This window comes from Sphaerodactylus townsendi, linkage group LG11, assembly GCF_021028975.2.
Source record: "Sphaerodactylus townsendi isolate TG3544 linkage group LG11, MPM_Stown_v2.3, whole genome shotgun sequence".
In the NCBI taxonomy this organism is placed as follows: Eukaryota; Metazoa; Chordata; class Lepidosauria; order Squamata; family Sphaerodactylidae; genus Sphaerodactylus; species Sphaerodactylus townsendi.
In genome coordinates this window covers 51,206,995-51,226,868 of record NC_059435.1, presented here as the reverse complement: position 1 = coordinate 51,226,868, position 19,874 = coordinate 51,206,995, and the positions used below count along the sequence as shown (strand labels likewise).

The window sequence follows — 19,874 nt, the reverse complement described above, 5'->3', positions numbered from 1 at the left end:
CCTTAGAAAATTCTGGGAGATTCAGGGGAGTGAGTGGCTGGGGAAAGCAGAATTTGAGGAGGATTTGGGAATAATTTATGACTGAATAAATTTAAAAAATAATAAGTTAGGGTTAAAGCAAGAACAGGGGCTCAGGCTTGCCTTAGTGTTACATTGAACTCTATGGCGCAGTCCGAGAATAGGACTATGGTCAGTTTCAGGTTTTGGGGTTTTGCCTTAACCCTTGCCTTAACCCTAACCCTAATTTATTAATTTTATTTAATTTATTCAGTCAAAAATTGTTTCCAAAATTGTAACAAAAACCCAAAATCTAAAACTGACCACAGCCCTATTCGCGGACTGCGCCCTAGAACTCAATGTAACACTAAGGCAAGCCCGAGCCCCTGTCCTTGCCTTAACCCTAACCCTAACATTATTTGTATTAAAATTAATAGCACCATCTCCCCACACCATACATCCTTTCTTGTCCTTTCCATAGAGTCTATGTCTAGGGATAACGGTTTTTCAATAGGTGCTGCAACAGGTTTTTAAAATGCTGATTATATCTCTGTCCAACTGAGGTTAAAAAAAATTGCCGATCTCCTCTATATGGAAACCGAGTGCTAACTGTCTTTTAAAATACTGGTTAAATCCCCAGTTCAAATCTTAGTTAAGGCATGAGCTCCAAGAATGACCCCAGAAAAAAACAATCCACTGCCAGTGAGCTCCCGCTCCTGTCTGCAATATGGAAGAAATAGACCAGATAGACTTTAAGGCTACAACTGATATGTTATAGGAATTACCAATGTATATGAAATTCTTTTCCAGTTATTCTTGATGCTGCTTCTTTCTCTTTGGAATTCTGTCCCTCAGTTCTTCACTGGACAATATGTCTGAGCAAAGAAACTTACTATTCCTTTAAGGAAAAGAAAGAAGAACTTTCTGTCAAATGCAGACCAAGCCTGCCACAAGCAACAACACTCAAAAGCCAATTCAGAAGCAGAATGAATTCCAAGGAAATACAATATGGGTTTGTAGTATGGTTGTGGTTCACTGGGAAAAGTGGGAGTTGTAATGGTGGCATATAGAAAAGACCACCGCAGCTCAATGAAACAGCTTGGTGATGAAATGGTAGGTTAGCATTTGTATAGGGGAAGTAGTTGTGAGCGAAGATGTAAGTTTATGACACATGACAGGAACCAAGACACAAAAGTTGGCAGAGCTCAAGTGATTATTTCCTCACTTTATCCTCCTGAGATATATCTCCCCTTTAGTAACAGGGCCCCCATCCCAAATCATAAGCAACTACAGCATTCAAACTTCCCGAGAGTTGTGCAAACATATGAATAACACTTATCACATTCTCTAGAGGTTTGCCTTATGTTACGTTAACATTTCCTACTTACTGATTCATGATTTTGGAGCTAAAGCTGATTTTCCAAAGTTTATGCTTTGGGAGTTGAGGGGGTGGCTTTTCTGAAGACATTATGCATGGAGTATCCTTGTAAGCTTGGAAACCACTGCTTCCATCACACATAGCTAATTTTTCTAGAAATAGCTTCTTAAACCAAAATTTTGGGCAGCTTGCTTAGCAACAGGAACAGAGCTCAGATTACAGCATTCTAGTAAAAATTTTGTGTACTCAGAGTTTCAAAAAGTTAAACTCTCAGCAGATTTAAAAACACTTAAGGAAGCAAGATTACAGCACTTTAACTATTTCATCTATTTACTTGTAGAACACTACAAAAACAATCCCAAGAGCTTCCAAATACATTTGCATTTGAAAATGAATGTTTCATCTCTAGCTTAGACAAACAAAATGTTGTCCTTATCTTGAAATGTACTTATTTTATTTCATAATTCTACTTCTGAATCATACTTTTAAAATGAAGATTTCTCTATGTGCAGGCTGATGAAGCTGAAAGCAACAAATATAATTAAAAATAATTCTTGCAGATACATTACAGCAGGAAATACTTCTAATTTTACACTCAGGAATTTCCTGAATCCAGCATGTCACTTATTCCTGGCAAAGTTTCTCCTTTGTCTATGTATATTTCATGTTTTCCACAAACAGAATAGCAGTAACTTACGTAACTTGGAGATGCATTTGGGCAAGATTTATCTTCTTTGCATTTTCCTGTTTGAACTCGGGATACACTAAAGATATCTTAACAAATGCATTTGAAAGATCAGAAATGTTGTAAGCAAAATGTAGTAAGGCATACTTATTCATATGGTCTTTCTTAAAGAAAAAAAGATATTGTCGAAGGCTTTCACGGCCGGAATCACTTGGGTGCTGTGTGGTTTCCGGGCTGTATGGCCGTGTTCTAGCAGCATTCTCTCCTGACGTTTCGCCTGCATCTGTGGCTGGCATCTTCAGAGGATCTTGATCCTCTGAAGATGCCAGCCACAGATGCAGGCGAAACGTCAGGAGAGAATGCTGCTAGAACACGACCATACAGCCCGGAAACCACACAGCACACACACCAAAAAAAGATATTGATACAAAAGCTTTCCAGTAGAAGACATGTGAAAAATATAATATTTATCTGTCAGAAATTCCTTCCAAAGCAGTTTGTAATATTCTAAACCGTAGTTAATGTATCTAAGATTTGATTAGTTGTTTAATTTCTAGAAGGCCACTTATGTTCTGCATACGTACGGATAGAGAATCTGTTTTTAGTAAGTAATTAAGGAACTTCCATGCTAGTCTATTTAGCCCACTACTATATGACTGGCAGTGGCTTTTCAAATCTCACACAGATACCTTTGGCAAGTATGGTTGCTACAAATATTTGAACTAGAAGTGCTAAGGGTTGAACCTGGAACCTCCTGCAGACAAATCATGGACATTCCCACAGCATTACGGACACTCCTGAATGGTAATTATTGAATCATTCTGTTTCTCATCTTGGCTGATCTTGCAATGAAGTGATCTAGCGCTGAGGTTGATGACCAATCTTGAGTTCTGTAATGGAGCCCAATGTGTTGGTGCCAACCTATTACTTGGTCTACTAGATCAGGATGAATAGTAAGGAAATGTAAAAAAGTTAGATAGAAACACTGACCTATTTTATTACTTGGGAGTTTGATACAAAATTTGACAGAGTAACAGCCTGAAAGTTACCTCAACAATGTTCCAAGCAAGAAACTCAAGTAACTCAATGTATTCTCAAAGGCTTTCATGGCCAGATTTAACTGGTTGTTGTGGGTTTACCGGGCTGTGTGGCCATGGTCTGGTAGATCTTGTTCCTCTAGACACAGTGTGTAACAGACTTTTCTCTGTGATACACCTCTGAAGATGCCAGCCATAGATGCAAGCGAAACGTTAGGAACAAGATCTACCAGACCACGGCCACACAGCCAGGAAAACCCACAACAATCAAGTAATTCAGTTCACTAATAAAATGTAGTAAATGTGTTCCATTCTGAATAATTTGTAGGCTATCAAGAGTTGTCTAAAGAAAACACTGTTATCTGTAAACCCCCCCCCCCCCTCAATGTTGCTAAATGACCAGGATTGGCCGTGGTCTTGGTCAAGAGTATTTATCAAATGAAGGAAAATTGTTAACTCCCATTATCAAAAATAAAGCATGCTATGAATAATATAAAAATACTTCTCTTAAGCCCTTTCCACACGGGCGGAATATGGCAGCCTGGGGACGGCAAAAACGCCGTCCCCAGGCCGCCATTCGCACAGGGGGGGCAGCTGCAGCGCAGCCGCGCAGCCCAACCGGTGCGAAGCCAGCATTCCCAAACCATGCTTCCCCAGCGTGGTTTTCCGGCAATGCCGGCTTGGAGCCGCTACCCGTCGCGGCGAACGGGCAGTGGCTTCAAAGCCGCCTTTCCTTCATCGGGCGACTTACCAGCCTCGCTGACCCCTCCGGTGTGTCGCCGGGAGCCTGGGGAACACGCCCCCTTTGCGCCTGGGCGACCCTGGAGGCTGGCCGCGCCAGGAGCAGTAGAGGCGTGTCCCCTGGCGCTAATTGGTGACGTGGCTGGAAGGGCAGCGGGGCTGGTAAGTCACTTCCCGAACATGCAGCTCTGGCGGCCTGTCGTCCCAACTGGATTTCCGAGGACCCGGTCCATCGCGGGGCCCGGTCCCAGCGTCGTCGGGTCGGCGTGAGCAACGCCGACCCAACCCCTTCCGCCTCCGTGCGGAAGGGGCCTTAGTATTTTATTTGAACCACAGAATGGAAGGGAACCAGCACAAGGGAGAGAACCATCTGAATATACTCAACATCTTAGGACAAATCCCCACATTTCTATGAATATGCAGTACATGGGTATACAAAAGATCTACACATATTTTAGTACTGATTACCTATTATGGTATAGAGGACAATGTTGAGGAGTAGGGGTTCAATCCAACTAATCATTCCAGCCATTAAATATGGAATATACATATGGATACAATCCAGTAAGGATCACCACACATGTAAAACCAATTGTGCAGCATTCAACAAAATATGGAACCCAACACAGAAAGGGAACTGCATCCCTTTCTGGCACAAGCAGTTTCTCTTTTACAATCAGGTAACTATCCCTATAAAGGCTTGATTATTACTGAACAAAAGTCTATGTTCTAGCACTCAAATAGTTATATTTTCCACGTAGAAAATATTATGCATGAAAAGGCATAAGGTAATGTGTCATGGCATCTTATGTAATTCTTAAATTTGTCTCTACATTTTTCTCAAAAGAGTGTAGCACCTTGGTACCAAGACAGGAAATTAACTGAAATATTATAATATCTATTCCATTTTTAAATTGTTTTCCCTTTGAATGTGCTTCTAAAATGTGATACAGAAGAAATAAATGTTCTGTTATATATTCTGGGTACAGCTAATAAATAATTCCTTTACAGGAAACATTAATTTGTGAATTTTAAAATCCCTGGGCAACTCAAAATACTTGCATAAATATAAATAGCCAATATGGTTTTGTCCCAAGCAAGTCAAAACAAACCAACATAGTTTTTCTATTTTAATATGTTAACTGGTTTAGCAGACAAGGAGGAAGATGCAGATTGAAGTCTTGAACAGAGTAAATCCATTGAAGTCCACCAAATGGATTTAGAAGCCATTCTGATTTAGGCTGTACTTGCAATCAAATGAATGTCTCTGGTTTTCAGCAAAGACATTTACTTTCCTAAGAAAACTTAGTGAACATGTATTGGAAAGGAATGAATATGAGAGAGGCAAAGAGCTGGCTGAAAATGTTCATGCACAGAACAATTGATAGATCTTTATTAGGGTGCACTCCGCTGCAATGAGTGGAATTTGATTAATGCTTGAAAAATTGAACTAATTGTCTTTTTCACAGTCATCCCATCCTTCATCTTACACAAATGGCAGCCTATCCAGATTTCCTGTCGTGACATCATCTTTTCATGGTGTCCAGAAAGGCAGAGAACAAGTGCTTCTTAAATCAGTTCCATTTTTTAAAACGTTGCAAGTACAAACTTGCTTTGTGGTTTTTTTGGGGGGAAAAAGGACATTTAACTTACTTGTTAATACTACTGCACTGTAAAATAATGCACTAAACATAAAGGTTAAAAATATTACCACCGGATTCACATTGCTTCGAAAAACTTACAAATTCCTAGCTTGGCTTTTTCTAAATTCTGGTATGTACAGGCACGATCTACAACGATTAATCAGCACTCAAATCTGAACCACTCAGTACCACTTATCTAACGTGTTACTCATCTTAAGAAATGTATGATTGAACTTTTTAGGACTACACCCATGATTGGTCAATGAATCTTCCTCTCCAACTATCACAATGAACAAGAATGTTAGGGGAAATTAAGATCAGAACTCACATTTGCTAACAAATAGTCTCGTACTGTCTTGAACATCTATCAATTTAGGCTAAAGTCGTCATGATTTGAGAACACTAACGATGAAGAGCAGTCATTTCTATTCCATGATTCTTAAAACTAGTCATAACATTATGATTGCAGAGAGTTGTAGAACAAAATGACTACCAGAAAAAGAACCTGCTTAAACAGATCACAGTTGTCATGGGTGGAAGGCAAAAGAGGACATGACATTCTAGAAGATTCTAGAATGGATCTTCTCAGCATCTTTTTTGAAGGGCAGCCAAACCAGTTCGATTCAGATCAAGGTTATAATGAGAGCACTTGTGTCAATTTAACTCCTCTCCCAATTATTATTTGTGAATGGGGGAAAAGGCAAAGGCTCATTCCGCACATGCAGAATAATGCACTTTCAAACTGCTTTCAGTGCTCTTTGAAGCTGTGTGGAATGGCAAAATCCACTAGCAAACAGTTGTGAAAGTGGTTTAAAAATGCATTATTTTGCGTGTGCGGAAGGGGCCAGAGAGAAAGGTCCTGCAGTTTTTTCCCATCAAGATTAATAATGACTGCAGGGGCAGGTGGGGGGGGGGGGACACTGACTTTGACTGGCAGAACAATGCAAGGTAAAATGTTAAACCCTTTGCACCTCAGCTCTAATCTGAATGGGGAGAGGAGTTCTGGTATCTGCTACTGTCTCTTAAAAATGAGATTTGTTCAGGGATCTCCTAGGCCCCTTGGGCACATGCAGAATAATGTACTTTCAATTCACTTTGCAGCTGGACTTTACTGTGAGAAACAGCAAAATCCACTTGCAAACAATTGTGAAAGTGGATTAAAAGTGCATTATTCGGCATGTGCGGAAGGGGCCCTAGTGTCATATCCATATAGCTGTAAGAAGTTTTGTACATGATGATGTTTCTGCTTAGTTAGTAGCTAGGCCCCAACATATTTAACCAACCACTTCCCACCATATCCTCCATACATGACCATAAGGATTAGCCAAAAGAGCTTCATTGTATTTATCATGTCATAACCATATAGATAATGTAGGTATCTCAATACCAATCTTGTTAGCTCCTCTGAACTGTAGAACTTCCCCCGCTGCATGATGTATCAATAAAGTATGAGTATCTTTCAGAAAGGCTACAAGAGTAATTAGACACAGGTTTTTGTCTTGGAATTCAAGAGGAGAGTTGAGTGAAATTTCAGCCCTTGTTACAGTTCAGATATTATATATTTATTTTGAGTTTGACATCTGACATAAGATTTTTACACATTCTTAATTTCTCTGCATCTTTCAAGGTGGAATGTACTAAAAAGCTCAAACCAAATTGTTCCAGCAAACTTCTAAGAAGGTTGTTGCCAATGCTGACAATATTTGGTAATGCCACAAGAATAGCATTGCTACTGTGTGCGGGTGAAGTGTTGTCAAGTCACAGCTGATTTAAGGTAATCCTAACAAGGGGTTTTCAAGGCAAATTAGAAGCAGAGGTGATTTTCCCTTGCCTTCGTCTGCAGAGTCTTCCTGGGTGGTTTCCCTTGCAATTACTAACCCTTCTTAGCTTCCAAGATCTGACAAGATCAGGATATACCATGCCCCCCTTCCTTCCTTAGCATCAGTACTAGTTCCAGCTAATGCTCAGGACAAAAGAACGTTTCTCTTGTTATACTTCCTTTTTGTGATTTAAAGAGTAAGGCATGGCTCCATGCCCATCCACTCAAATACTTAAGTCACACACCTATGCCTCTGGAGATGGATGCTTGAATGCGTGGGAGGCAGAGTTAAAGTATAAGATGGGTTAGGCTGGGAAACATACTTGTTTAAGCAAACTTAAAGCCATCTATTCTACTGCTAAACAAATCCACACACCCAAATTCAATGCTCAGGACATCCACCATTCCTTTATTTCATCTACATAACCAAGCCAAAGACCATAAACCCTGATCTGTTTCCTCACCTGACCACATTGGGATGCTCAAATGTTTCCAGGTGCTTCAGTACAGCCACCTCCCGGATGGTGGAAAGTGGCATCCCCTCTTCGCTCGTCTGCACTCTCACCCGCTTCAGCGCTACAAAGCGCCCTCCATTCTTCAAGTCCCGGGCTTTGAACACCTTACCGTAGGCACCTTCACCAATCTCAGCTACACATTCATATTGCTGGTCAGCTAGGGTCATGCTGTCCTTATCCATGGTGAAACTGCTTGCCTTCTTTCTCTGCCCTTTCTATGATATTGCAGGCACTCTGGTATTGTCCTGGTCCCAGGCTTACAAATATATTCAGTTCTCAGAGCTCTTCCTGATAGACCAGCCAGCAGGACAATTTCTTGCGCCCTTTCAGTATTTTAACAATGCACAGTGAATCTTCTTACTTATCTCACAGTCTTCGGGATCACTGTCTGCGTAAAGCTAATGAGATCTAAAGGGGGAAGAGAGAGAGAAACATCATTAGTACCAACAGTGTTTCCCTACTAGCTTCCATGACAGAATATCCTGTTGTTAGACATTTCTCTAGCATGTGTTACTTAGCACAGTTTAATTGAACAGGACTGCACATTTTTGGTTGAACGGTACAACTGGCAATACATGACAAGGTCCTTGGGGTGCTTGTTTCCAAACATGAATGACTTATGCTGCTTGTTTCCAAACATGAATTACTAACTGATGTGAGGCTTTGTTTTAAAATGCATCCTTTATCTGAATGGGATTTTGACTGCATGTGATTTTTTTAAAAAAGATTGTGTTAATGCTACAATAATTGATGGATTAGACAAGTACCTCCTACATCACAGGTAGATGTACAATGAGCAACCAGTAAATCAGACATCAAATGAAATCTAAAAGCTGTGTGGTTCAGAAGCTGATAAACCCAGAAGGACCTTCCAGTTTTCACTTCTCTTCATAATCTTAATTTGGAAAGGGAAAGAAACAATGGCACAAAATGTTAACAGCGCAATCCAGTGCTGTCGGGCAGGCAGCGACAGCACTGCTGTGGCACAGCTCTGTTCGCTCCACAATTTTCCTCCACAGGCTTCAGGTTGAGAAAATAGCACAGGAGGGAAAGCTTAAGCTCCTGATCCTGCACCAGTTCAAGTCTTAATTGAAATAGGGTCCCCAAACATCTGGAGTCAGATGTTTGGCCCAGAAATAGGGGCCAGTTCCCACCAGTTCACTCCAAAGAATCCCCCATAGTGGAAAATAGAGGTAAGCCATGAAAATCGTGGCATATCTCTGCTGGTGAACAGGGACTGGCCCTGCCCCCCATTGGCACAACATCTGGGTTGGGTGCCATGTAGTCGTGAAGTACCTGGCTAGGTTGCTTCTTGGCCAGCACATTTTCCCCTTGCACTAGCAGAACGGCACCCGTGCCACTGCAAGGGTGTGGGGAATTGGGCTGCCCAAACCATTTTTTCCAAATATAATACCACAAGCTTGATGAGAGTCCTTGGCCAGTCACATTCTCTCAGTCCCTTGATGAGAGTCCTTGGCCAGTCACATTCTCTCAGACCTGCTAGTATTTGGATGGGAGACATTCAAGGAATATCAGGGTGGGGCAATGGCAAGCTGCCTTCCAGTGCCTCTTGCCTTGAAAACCCCGTGGGGTTGGAATGAGTCAGCTGTGACTTGACGGCAGAAAATATACCATAGCTATTGATTTATCATATTTTCGGATTTTAAAAAATGGTCTGATACTAATTCCCATCTGGTCCTTGTTCAGTGGTACACCAGGAAGCTTAACAATCATGATACATGTTCTGCATTTGAATTAAAGGGAGAACTGAAAGAAGATTATGTAAGGTTTACCAGCACAGGGTGCAATACATTTAAATATGTTGGGCAGTCCAATCTGGGCGGGCAGCAAATCTCCCCCTGGAGCCAATACAGCCCTGTGCCAGCACAAATGCCCATTCCGCTGCACAAGAGGCAAATGTGCCAGTAGGGGGCAACTTACTCAGGTGGCCGGACACCTCACAGCTATGTGGTGCCTGACCCAGAAGCAGCCCCTTGTCCTGAGGTCTGCCAGTACAAAAAGTTGTGCTGGTATGGCTGGGGGCATTCTGGGAGTGGGCCAAGGGGAGACGCTGACCTTAGTTGGTGTCCACTACCTGTCCAGCCCCCATACAATTTTTGTGATGTACCTCTGCTTTCCCTTATGGGAGATCCTTGAAGATGCTTTTTTGTTTTAACTTTCTGGGCTTCCCACACTGTGGGAAAGCATGTTTGAGGGGACAGAGTGGCAGTGGAGCAGAGCTGTTGATCTCATTGGTTGCAATGAGAAAGTTTTCTTACACTTTAAACCTCTTCTGCTGAAACCACTGACATTCTAAAAATGCTTGCCTTCATCTGGATCACGCTCCCATGTTCTGGTTGAACAGCCGAATTAACAAATAGTTCCATTTGTCTCACAGGCCAGTGAAGTTACCTACAGATATTATAAGGGATCAAAAAAACTGGAAGCGTCTAACAGATGTAATTGTCATTCTTCACTCATAGGGCTGCAAAGGTTGCAACCCAGGAATAGCTCTCTGGGGAATGGGGATAAAGAAGCACTGAGAGAACAGAAGCTTTGGCTCCTTCCGCACACGCAAAATAATGCACTTTCAAACCACTTTCACAACTGTTTGCAAGTGGATTTTGCTATTCCGCACAGCTTCAAAGAGCATTGAAAGCAGTTTGAAAGTATTATTCTGTGTGTGCGGAATGAGTCTGAGTCCCCAAAAAGTATCACCCAAGATCAGTGATTAGTTGTGAGTGGCTACCAACAATTTCATCCTTCAGGGTTACATAAAATAAAAAAGAATGTCATATAGCAATGTGATCATAGGAGGTTCACCTTTTTCATCAATCACTACATTAATTACCAAGCACAAACAAATAGCAAAATTTCTTTGTAATAACCTGGCAGTCTTGACCCACCAAGGACCTTGTTGCCAAAAGCTATACTGAAAAATCAATAATGTTAGCATTTAACATAGTTCCAAGATTCACTAGCAATGCATTCCAGTAGGCCAATCCATGTATTTTCTGGATGAAATTAAAACAACAATTCAGCATGCTTAAGACTAGAAAGTGAACTAGAATAAGCCTGAAAACAAAACAACAAATTGGAAATGTTACAGAAAGTAAAATGCAGGGATCTTTGAACATGACCTTGGGATGCCCTGCTGTCCCCTTCATCCTGTACATAACTATGTGGTTCTTTCTCTATCTCTTATTAACCATACTCTGGCCCCTTTTGCACATGCAGGATAATGCATTTTCAATCCACTTTCAATGCACTTTTCAGCTGGATTTTACTGTGCAGAATAGCAAAATCCATTTGCAAACAATTGTGAGAGTGGAGGGGCCTCTGATGGCTCCCTTCCCACATCTGTTCATGATCACATTGGTCCTTCCTTTCCTCTGCTCTTCCTTCAAACATTTATTCTCTAAGTCAGAGGTCCCCAATGTGGTGCCAGTAATCACCACAGTGTCTGCCAACATCTTTTCTTGCACTTGCCAAGTGTTTTTAGGAAGAGAGTGGGGTCAGGTAAGGCTTTTGCCCAGCAAGGCTTCTGATTGATTATTGGAGATTTGATTGGATGCGCAGATTTTTTTAACATGCTGTTTTCACAGCGGCTGCCATCACAGCACAAAGATCACAGCCATCACAGCACAAAAATGTGAACTGTATTACTGAAGTTAAGCCATGGCAATCATTTTGCGGCTGACCCCACATCCTGCAGCACCCACTGTGGCAGACATTTGTTCCCACACCCACCAAATGCAGGCTGAAAAGTGTTGGAGGCTCCTGCTCTAAGCCATTTTCCTACCATTTTGCCACACCTTCCTGTGCCTTTTTTGTGTGAAAACCATGCAGTCCTTTTCTTTTGAAGTCCTGTGCCAGGTTCTTTTCATCTGCTTTCTGCTTCCTCTATTTCAGGGGTAGGGAACCTGCGGCTCGAGAGCCGCATGAGGCTCTTCTGCCCTTGCACTGTGGCTCCACGAACCGAGCCAACTGCCCACGGTTGGCTGGGCTGCGCCACGGGCTTCCCCTCTCGCCCGCCTGCAGGCAGCAGAGCGGGTGCATCCATGCGCTTCTCAGAATGAGCAGAGTAAAAGGTAAAAAAACCCCTATATATATAGTGTTATCTTTATTTTAAATGTCAACAATTATTTGCGGCTCCAAGTGTTTTCTTTTCCCGTGGATAACGGGTCCAAATGGCTCTTTGAGTGTTGGACTGCCCCTGCTCTATTTCATCTTCATGTCCCTACTTTTCAGGTCTTGATTTGCTCCTTTCTTTAGCTACCCCACCACTCTGTCTTTCTTCCCTACTTCATGGATACTCTTCTTCTTGTTTTTTTGCTTTCACCATTCTAAACTCTATTAGAGGCAGAAAGAACTGTCAAGTCACAGATGACTTATCATGACCCCATAGGCTTGTCAAGGTAAGAGAGGTTCAGAGCTAGTTTGTCACTGCCTGCCCCTGCACAGTAACCCTGGAATTCCTTGGTGGCCTCTCATCCAAATACTGACCAGGGCCAACCCACTTCGCTTCTGAGATCTGACAAGTTTGAGTCAGTCTGCGCCATCCAGGTCTGGACTAGTGCTCAGTACTTACTTCTATTTCCACCCCTTCCACCCAAGAACCCAAATCACTCCTGATTCCACGCAACATGTAATGTTTTGTCTCCTCTGGTCAGGGCTTTCACTTCCTCAATAAGTTGCATCATTTTGCTATAATTATAGATAGCTTCTCCTTGAGAAGTTTTCAAAGGTTTACGGCCATTACATGACATCACAACAGTTCAGCCAACAGTAAAGGCAGCTTGGCAATGGAAGATGGATGACAATTTGGTTTTAGTTGATTACAGAGAATAAAATATTAGGGGCATCCAATTAAAACGAGGAGTGCCTTCTAGCTTTAATATTACAACAAGTAACACTGGTTGAAATCCAAAAAGTACTTTCCTGGGATAGATATTTTCCATTACTTACTTCTGAGCTTCCATCATTTGCTACTTTCAGGGTCAAGAAAACTAATTACACTTCTTTGTAGACTTCTAAGAGAGCTTCTTAACAAATATTAAATTGTTTCTTTCTGCCTCTAACTAGAGATGCTACCATTTTCTCCTTACAGACCATAAGAAAAATGTAGATCTGAAAGTGTCATTACCCTACGTGGACTAATACAACGTGATAAGTATAAAATGAATGTACTGTCAAAGGCTTTCATGGCCAGAATCATTAGGATGTTGTGGGTTTCCAGGTTGTGTGGCTGTGTTCCAGTAGTATTTTCTCATGACGTTTCGCATGCATCTTTGGCTGGCAGCCACAGATGCAGGCGAAACATCAGGATAAAATGCTACTGGAACACAGCCACACAACCCGGAAAACCCACAACATCCTATAAAATTAAATGGCTCTGGAAAAACTATGAAATAAGTATTTGTCTCCTCCTTAACACTGGAGACAGGCTGATATTCAGACTATGAATTCTCTCAATAATTCTTATCTATTGAAGAAAACTTTCATCTGCAACACAAAGATAATACCAGGGGAAACAGCTCTCAGATACAAAGTTACATACAATTTTTATAAATATTTCCTGTCACAAACTCATAAGAAGTAGTTCTAATAGTTTGGTGAACAGCAGTTAATTCTTTTAAAGTTCCATGTTCTCCTTCTCAGAACTACAATTCCCACGATGCCAGAAAAGATGGACTGATGGTTGAACTAGTTATGGCTCATTCCGCACACGCAGAATAATGCACTTTCAAGCTGCTTTCAGGGCTCTTTGAAGCTGTGCGGAATGGCAAAAACAGTTGTGAAAGCAGCTTGAAAGTGCATTATTTTGCGTGTACGGAATGAGCCTAAGTCTTTTGTGTGAACATGCCTTGTTCTATGGAGTGGAGGTTGGAGTTCTAAGAGGGAGAAAATAACTTACAGCCGAATGAATGCATAATTAATAATAATCCCATGAGAGTTAAGTCCCACATAAATGAACCCAAGATTGCAACTCTTGTAGGATAAGAATTCTATCAATCAAATATTCTATCAATACTTTAGAACAGTCTAAATAAGAACACTCTAGAGAACACTACACATTTACTAAGCGGTGTCCGCTCACAGATTGAAAGAAAATATAACTACATAGTAACAGAGCAACAATTACAATAAAGCAGCTGTAGAAGATGTTTACTGTTTGGTACAAGGTCTGATAATCAGTGACAAATATTTACGCGGGGTATCTTCTTAGGCTCTGTTTATATAACTTTCTAGGCTAAATGTCATCTGCCTCATCCATAAATGCCACCCCTTAACTTATGCCAGCACATCAAGGGAATGGCGTATGTTCAATATTTTCACGTTTTCTAAAAACCCTTCAATACACGTTAGTGACCCCTAACTAGATCCAGACATTATACTTAACATACTATATTTATATTCAGGGTGAATTAATTTGGGGAAAATAAATTTTATTTTTGTTCACAACTTCTCAGTACATGGATTAGAACCAATGTACTGACACATAATCATCTATGCAAATAATAGGGGAAATCCAGCCTTTTAAATAATCTTGATCATGTTGCTGACTGATTAGATTGTTCTGTGTTATTCTGAGCATGTGACCTCAGGATGATTGAAGAGGGTTGTAGGGTGGAGCAGTCATTGACAAAAGGAACAGAAAGAAGCAATGTCTGTAATAACATAAAGTTGCTACTTTTGCTGCTAAGATATGGAAGCAAATGTAACTCAGGTAACAAAAGTGTCAGTTTTTGCTATTTTGTTTTTTGCTATTTTGAATTCTTCCACTGGCCACAGTTACTTTTTCTGAGCGATCTTTCGTTTATCATACAACACAAAAACGTGTCATAACATTTGTAATGTCAACTTTGTGCTCTGGTTCACTTGCCCCCAGATCTTTGCAAACTTTTGATGGCAGTATTACGGGAGAGGGGTTTCACATGTGACATGAAAATGCTTTTTGCTTTTGGACACCCATGCATGCATGTTCTTTTGAGAGGGAATAAAAGACCATTGCACCCATTTTCAAACTGAATCTGCATTCAAGCCAATTTAGGTTTTATATAAGCAAGAAAAGTGAACTTCATGTATAAGCTTCATGTATGTAAATGTCCTTTAAAAGTATTCTCAAGGCACTGTAGCTAGGTTTTTTTAAGTCCTCAGGAAACCACAGTAATTGAGTGCTCTTGGGAGCAAAGTTTCATTTGGCAAAAGGTGTGTGCTGCGTCCATTCAGAATGCAGTTGGGTAATCCATGTAAACATCTGCATGCAGGTATAATCAAAAGTTAATAATATTCAACAATGGCAAAACTGACATCCTTGGTACATAACAGACCGTCCACAGAGTATGGAAGGTTTTTTTGGCCTGTATAAACCCAAAACTCGGATAATAAGTGCATATCTATAAGAAGAAAATGTTGAACTCAGATTTTAGATTTCATTTAGACTTGAAAATCTTAAACTGGAATTTAAGACGTTGTAAGATAGGAAGATGACAGATGTAAGCAAGCTTTGCGTATTATACTATATACACTGTACTAATTAATTTAAATTTTACAAAAAGGAAGAGTTAACAAGGTAACATTGGGAGCGGTGAGTTTCTTCCATGATGAGGAAGGGAAAACACAACACAATTTTATCTAATCCCAGGAGTAGGGGAATGATCCTTGCGCGTCCTGGCTTCAGCTACCCACACAAAAGTAGAAAAGAAAACATATGCCGAAAAATAAGTATGAATGCCGGCTACATAAGCCCCCCACCCCACCCCCCAATATGTCTACCAGGTGAAGAGCGACTGAAGTTATTTTGCGGTGGGGAGCCAGCAGCTCTGCACGGGCTAAAAGCTATTACCGCTGTGGGAATCTGACTCAAATTAAGCCCGGCGGTGGCTGAAGAAGAAAGAGGCGCATCCAGGAAACCACTGCAGAAGGGGATCTGCAAGTGGAAAGAGGGACTCCACGTGCCCCTGAATGAGTAACGCGTCTCCTCGGAGGGAAGCGCTGATCAGCCAATAGAAAGGCAGAATGGCCAGAGGAGGGTGGGATCCGGAGCGCCTCTGGGCTGGAGGTGGCCACCCACTGCCCAGGCGGCCTCCAAGAGCCTGTGTGTGTGAGGTCGTGAGACTGAAGGGGGGGAGAGTGCGTGGGGTCGCCAGTAGGCGGGGCTTCCCGCAACACCGGTGCGCCTGCTGGGGGCGAACCCGCACGCAGCCCGTCCGCAGCGCAGTTGCCGGCTCCGACCGTGGAAAGTTACCGGTCTCTTATAAAATGCACATCCTCGTGGGGGATAAGAAGCATCTCTCCCCTCCCCGCACCCGGCAGGACTTTTACAAACCATAAATGCAACGTCCCCCCTCCCAAGACACATGAGGAATGCATGCGTGATCTTGATGGGCTGGCAGTTGCGGGCGACCCTCCTCCTGAATTCCCTCCGCAACCCCCCCCCCCGTGTGGAAAGTATGCATAATAAGTATTTCCCAAAGGGCAGCCCCCCATCCCCCTCTAACCACACACCATGAGGGTTTTTCAGAATGCCTGCAAAAGTGCCCCCCCTCCAAGCCATGCATGGCATTCCTCAGAAAACGTGCACGAAGACCACCCAAAGCAAACCCCCCTGAGGGACATGCATGGCAGTGGGGGGAAACCGGAATAACAAAGCACCCCCCCTCGACTGGAATTCATAATCATGTCTGAAAGGCAGCCCCCAAACCCCTGAACCCCCCAACAGAAAATGTAATGGAGCATTACGTTACAGGAGAGCACATGGGCACTTCCGAAAGTACCTGGTATTGCTTTGGCGCTGGCTGGATCTTCAGAGAAAACTCCCACCTAGTGATCTCCAAGGGCTTAATTTTGTAAAAAAAATAAAATACATTTTAAAAAAGAAAAAAGAAATAAGAGAGCGTTCTGCTGCCTGTTGTCTGTCTGTTTGGAGAGACACAGAAGCGATGGGTCCGAGAGAAGAACCGCACCGGATTCAACGCGTTCACATGGTTTAGGATGGCTGAGGTTCCAAGCAGGTCTCAGCAGCCGCTGCGGGGCCACACAGGTAGTCCCAGCGGCTCCGGCGGGGGTCGGCTGCTGGTGCCACCCTGGATTCGCATCTTCCGCTTAGCGCTAAGGGCAGGCAGGCAGCACCTTCGAGCAGAGGATCTCGCACCCCCCCCCCACCGCACCCACCCCACCCCCCGCTCGTCTGTCCCCTCCCTTTGGGGAAGCAAAGGGCTCGTGCTGACTATTTCGGGGCTGATCAAAGCTTTGCAAGGAGCAGCCTCCCCCCCCCCTCCCCGCCCCGCGCGCCGGGCTCTTGCACCAGCTCTGCACGCTGCCTGCCTGGGCTACTTTTCCTCCCCGAGTGGCCGCTTCTCTCTCTCTCTCTGGCTTCCTCGGCCCCTGTGCTCAATCTGGGAGCTGCAGCGGAGTTTTCCCCCCACCTCGCCTCCACTTTTTTTTCCCCTTCTCCCTCCCCCTCAGTTTCCCACGCTGGCTGAATGTGACTTGACCCCGTTTCAAAAAAGTTTGACATAGTGCTTCAACATTTCCGCATTCCTCCCCGACTACAAAGGCAGCGGCCGCCTCCTTCTGCTTTCTGTCTCTGCTCTCTGTCTTCGCACTCAATGAAATCCTTCATGTGCTCCCTGCCAAAAAACAGCCGCATACCGCCAAGGGTCGCGGGGAGCGCAGCGGGCAGGAAGCAGGCGCCCGGGGACGGGAGGAGCGCGCAAGGAGCGCTCTAGCGCTCCGCGCTGCTCAAAACAACCACCTTCCATAAAATGCAAACAAAACACCAAAACAAACAGAATTCCAATTAGGGCTATCACTCAGGCCCCTTCCGCACATGCGGAATAATGCACTTTCGATCCACTTTCACAATGGTTTCCACGTGGATTTTGCTATTCCAATAAAATCCACAATTCAAAGTGCATTGAAATTGGACTGAAAGTGCATTTATCCGCATGTGCGGAAAGAGCTTAAGGAAAATTATTTTCCCGGGGATCAATCGATTGGTCAACGTGTTAACAATCAGTGCATGTATTAGTTAAAGCAATTGCTATGAAGCAACAACTATGTATTTTAGACCTTCCTGGCAGACTTTCTCCTTCTTTTGGTTCCTATGTGTAGGAAAGAGGACTTTTACAATGGTGCCATTAGCAGTTTTTATAATTGCTTTCGTTAAAACTAATTGTTCTTGTAAATCCACTACCTGGTTGGCATCTGAGTAAGTGATCGAATATTTGTATCTACAAATTAAATTTATTATTTCATTTTGCCTTTTCAGCCCTTGTTATTGATATAATTGTGGTGCTGTGGTGAAGAGCCGATTGAGTGAACTGGGAGCTCCCCCTTCCCATCCAATCCAGCCATAAACCAATTGAATGACTGTGTGGTGCAGTAGTTAGAATGTAGGATCTGGAACACCTAGGTTCCGATTCTCTTCTAACATGGAAGCTTGCCAGATGACCTTGGACCAGTGATACACTCTCATCCTAACCTACCTTACAGGGCTGTTTTGAGAATAAAACAGAAGGAGAGACTATTGTGCACCACTTTGAATCCCCATTGGGGTGAAAAGTGCGGTATAAATGAAATAAATACATACATGATAACAACAGGGAAAGAAAGGCAAAGACATAGAGATTAATAATCTTTTCATGCTTTCAGAAACTTGGACAGTTATATGAAAAGTACACATTTAGACTGCTTTGAAGTTTATTTTTTCTTGACTGGCCCAACTCTTCAAGGGTTAGAAATGATATATACATATTAGAAGATTAAAAGAATCAGAAATACATTATTTCTGGTCCATTGTGAGCATAGTTTGGAACACAATAAGTTTAGGTCCTGAAGTGTGTGCAAATATACATTAATCTGAAGAGGGGGGGTTTGGAATCACATGAACGTTGATTTTAGAGTAAGTCCTATTTCTTTCTTTCAAGCTCCTTTGATCTAATGATCTTGAGTAGCAAATGGGGAGGCTTTATTTATTTAAGAGAGGGGAAGTCCTATTGAGTGCAGGTTAATTTTATTCTGAATATTTATTTGTTCATTAAATAGTTATATCCTGCTGGCACAATAAATATGCATCGTCTCAGATGTCATTGTGCATATACTTACTTCAAAGTATTTCCCATTGAATTTAGAAAAGCACATTACAAATAAACATGTTTCTTATAGAGCTGCAGGGACAGTTGTATGTTTCGCAGACGTAATCTTCAGGATGAGGGGTAAGGATCGAAATAAAACAGGAACACATTGTTGGGCAATTTGCAGAGGCAGGGAAAATATGTACATACAAATGTGTTATATTAAGTGACCATGACAAAACATAATAGTTTCTTCCCTCCTACTTTCCTTTTTTGAAATAAAGTAAAAAATAAATAAATGTAGATTTCTTTATTTGAATAGTTCCCATTGGACTCACTGTGCACACAGATCATTTCTGATTCATTAGTTAAGTAGATGTGAAAGAAGTTTCAACTCTGGGATGATAAATCATTTCTGTCTGTGTGGTGTGGGGGGTGCAGGTCAATTTACAGCCTGAAATCAACATTTGGAGAAGCCAAGCGTCCTACACAGTTCAGCTTCTTCTGTCCAAGGAAATACAGGACAAATATTATTTTGCACTAAGGCTATGAAGGCTGTAGTATCATTGGGACAAAATAGTGCATTTTCATGGTGCATGGCACGTGTGTTACATGACACACATAATTTCTCAAATTCTGAATATTTATTTGTTCATTAAAATAGTTATATCCTGCTGGCAAAATAAATATGCATTGTCTCAGATGTCATTGTGCATATACTTCCTTCAAAGTATTTCAAAGAAGAATAGCTTGTGTGACTAAGGTGCCAAGCGGAAAAGAAATGGCACTGGAATGCCACTGATGTTTCTGGAAGTTCGTAGCAGAAGAGAACCCTAGCATAGTTCTGTTGCATCCAGCATAAATGGTTATGTGCTTTCTTGTCATTTTACAGCAAGTGCAGCTAATCTATCAGACTGGATAGCCAGCCACCAGTGATTCCAGTCTAATGAGTTTAATGATCAGTGACGGCGTCACAGC

The 19,874-nt window shown here is 42.3% G+C and overlaps 1 protein-coding gene across 1 annotated transcript in view; it reads right to left on the bottom strand.

Annotated features, from left to right (window-relative positions):
* CDK6 (cyclin dependent kinase 6) overlaps positions 1–16,975 on the bottom strand; it is a 113,828-nt gene extending 96,853 nt beyond the window's left edge. The window contains exons 1-2 of the mRNA XM_048511404.1: positions 16,596–16,975; positions 7,765–8,223 (exon numbers count right to left, since the gene is read on the bottom strand). Of these exons, the coding sequence (XP_048367361.1) occupies positions 7,765–7,997 (233 nt within the window). The 5' untranslated portion in view covers positions 7,998–8,223; positions 16,596–16,975. The remainder of the gene's footprint in view (positions 1–7,764; positions 8,224–16,595) is intronic.
* Positions 16,976–19,874: the final 2,899 nt, after the last annotated feature.